The 2500-nt window shown below is 45.2% G+C and overlaps 1 protein-coding gene across 1 annotated transcript in view; it reads right to left on the bottom strand.

Moving 5' to 3' along the window:
• LOC123519757 (metabotropic glutamate receptor 8-like) overlaps positions 1 to 2500 on the bottom strand; it is a 117249-nt gene that overhangs the window by 113485 nt on the left and 1264 nt on the right. The window contains exon 3 of the mRNA XM_045281262.1: positions 841 to 1020. Within this exon, the coding sequence (XP_045137197.1) occupies positions 841 to 1020 (180 nt within the window). The remainder of the gene's footprint in view (positions 1 to 840; positions 1021 to 2500) is intronic.

Raw genomic sequence — 2500 nt, 5'->3', positions numbered from 1 at the left:
GATGAAAAAGGTATGCGTGATTGTAGTTTTGTAAAGATAAAGGTCAGGACATTTGCCTAACTTGTTCTTCCTTTGTGGTGTATTGTGTTTCCTCCCATCCACGCTTGTTCTCCTTCTTCATCTTCTTTTTATCTTCCTCATCCTCTCCCTTCTCCTCCTCCTCCTTCTCCTCCTTCTCTCCTCCTCATCTTCCTCCTCTTCCTCCTCCTCCTCCTCCTCCTTCTCCTCCTTCTCCTCACTGGGATAAGTACAGTAAATTATTTGTATTAGCATCAACAACAACAGCAACAACAACAACAATAATAATAACAAAAGGATGAGTCTTATTTTGATATGTGTTAAGTAATAGAAGTAAATAGAAGTATATGTTTGGGACTAGCATAAAGAAAGTAGGTAAGTAAAAATCTTTCACAAAAACATGGACTATGACGGGAAAGATGGAAAGGACAGGCCGGTACGTTTATGCTCCTTGTTATTTCTTTACGATCTATTCTGTTCGCTCCTCCTCCTCTTCCTCTTCTTCCCTTCACCAATACAACCTTTGCCCTTCTTACGTTCTCACCCTACCCTTACTCACCTTAGTAGTCACCTCACTTTATTTTCTCCTTTACAATCATTTGCGTTCGCTCCTCTTCTTCCTCCTCCTCCTGTTCCCTTCACTTACACAACCTTTGCCCTTCCTTTATGTTCCCTTACGTTCCATCTCTACCTTTATTATTTCTTTACGATCTCTTGTATTCGCTCCTCCTCCACATCCTCTTCCCTTCACCAATACAATCTTCACCTTTCCTTTGTATCCCCTTACGCTCCCACCTTATCCTAACTCTCCCCAGTACTCACCTTTTCCCCGTAGTCTCCTTCGTCAGCCAGTGTGGACACGTACTGCCATTTGAACGCCTTGACCACCTCCACCATCGCCATCGCCTGGAAGTTGTCCGGGGGCACCACGCGACTGAAGTACTCGAAGCGGGACTTGTCAGAGAGCTCCGTGGAAGTGGAGGCGTAGCTTATCTGTGGGATCTGCGGGGCGTGGAGGGGAGAGAGAAAGAGAGAGAGAGAGAAGTAGCGAGGGGAGAGAGGATGGTGTGAGCGTGGCAGTGAGGGAGACGGGGTAGAGAAAGTGGGGTTGATTGGTGGAGTGAAGGAGAAACGAGGGAGGAAAGAGTGGGAGAGAGAAATGTGAGGAGAGAGAGAGAGAGAGAGAGAGAGAGAGAGAGAGAGAGAGAGAGAGAGAGAGAGAGAGAGAGAGAGAGAGAGAGAGAGAGAGAGAGAGAGAGAGAGAGAGAGAGAGAGAGAGAGAGAGACAGTGGAGACAAGGAGACAGATAAAGAGAGAAAAAATAAGTGAAGGAGACAAAATAGACAAGTAGACAGAGAGACAGAGAGAGAGAGAGAGAGAGAGAGGGGAGGAGAAGCGGGTGGGCGGTAAGATAAAGAAGCGGTGGAGTTTGTGAATAAAAGGATAAAAGTAGGCAAGGCGAGGCACACGTGAATGGGAAAGCAGCGAGGTCAAGATGGAGGTTGTTGGAGTGTGGGTGGAGTGGAGTGTGGGTGGAGTGGGAGGGAAGCATGGGTGGATGAAGAGGAGGAGGAGGAGGAGGAGGAGGAGGAGGAGAAAGGACGCAAGAAGAAGGATAGGAGTTGATGTGAAGTTGTAGAAAAAAAAATGGAAGAGGGAGGAAGGAAGGATGCAAATATACAAACAAGTGGATGAGAAGGAGAGAAGAAATACGAATAAATAGAAATGGATGGATGAATGAAAAAAGAGAAAAAATAAAATACAAGGAAGAAAATATACAAAAAAAATAAGAGAGAGAGAGAGAGAGAGAGAGAGAGAGAGAGAAACGAATAATTGATAGGCGGGGTAGCAGTAGGCATGGATGGGTGAGTGAGGGAAATAGAAATAAAAATGGGATAGGCGATTTTGGTGAGGATTCAACAAGGGAAAGGATGGGAGGAAGGAAGTACAGACAGAGAGAGAGAGAGAGAGAGAGAGAAGGAGAGGAAGTTGTAGTGGCGATTAGAAGTTGTAGGTTTGAAGTGGGGAGTGAGAGATGAGTTTCGGAGGCAAGGAAGGGATATGGTAGTGACAGATAGACAGACAGACAGACAGACAGACAGACAGACGGATAGACGGATAGAAAGAGAGATAGATGAGGGAAGGGGGAAGAGAAGAAATTGACTATTAGAGCACTCCTTGGACACACAGCGACAAATCTATCAAGTGGAAAGGTAGAAGGTAGATACATAGAGACACGTCCACTAGATCAATAGATACATTAGGACACAATAGCCACGGAAAATTGCTCTTCTTTTTTCCTCAATTTCTATCTAAGTGAAGACATAAGTACTATCATTGTTTCCCTCCATCCTCCATTACCTCCCCCCTTCCCCTCCTTCCCTCTGGTTTTCTCTCTCCTTCACTCCCTTCCTTCCTTTTTATTCTCGCCTTTTCTCTCTTCCAAATTATTTCTGTTCCTCTATTTGTTTGGGTTTTGAAG

Source organism: Portunus trituberculatus, chromosome 46, assembly GCF_017591435.1.
Source record: "Portunus trituberculatus isolate SZX2019 chromosome 46, ASM1759143v1, whole genome shotgun sequence".
Classification (NCBI taxonomy): Eukaryota; Metazoa; Arthropoda; class Malacostraca; order Decapoda; family Portunidae; genus Portunus; species Portunus trituberculatus.
This window is presented reverse-complemented; position numbering and strand designations above follow the sequence as displayed.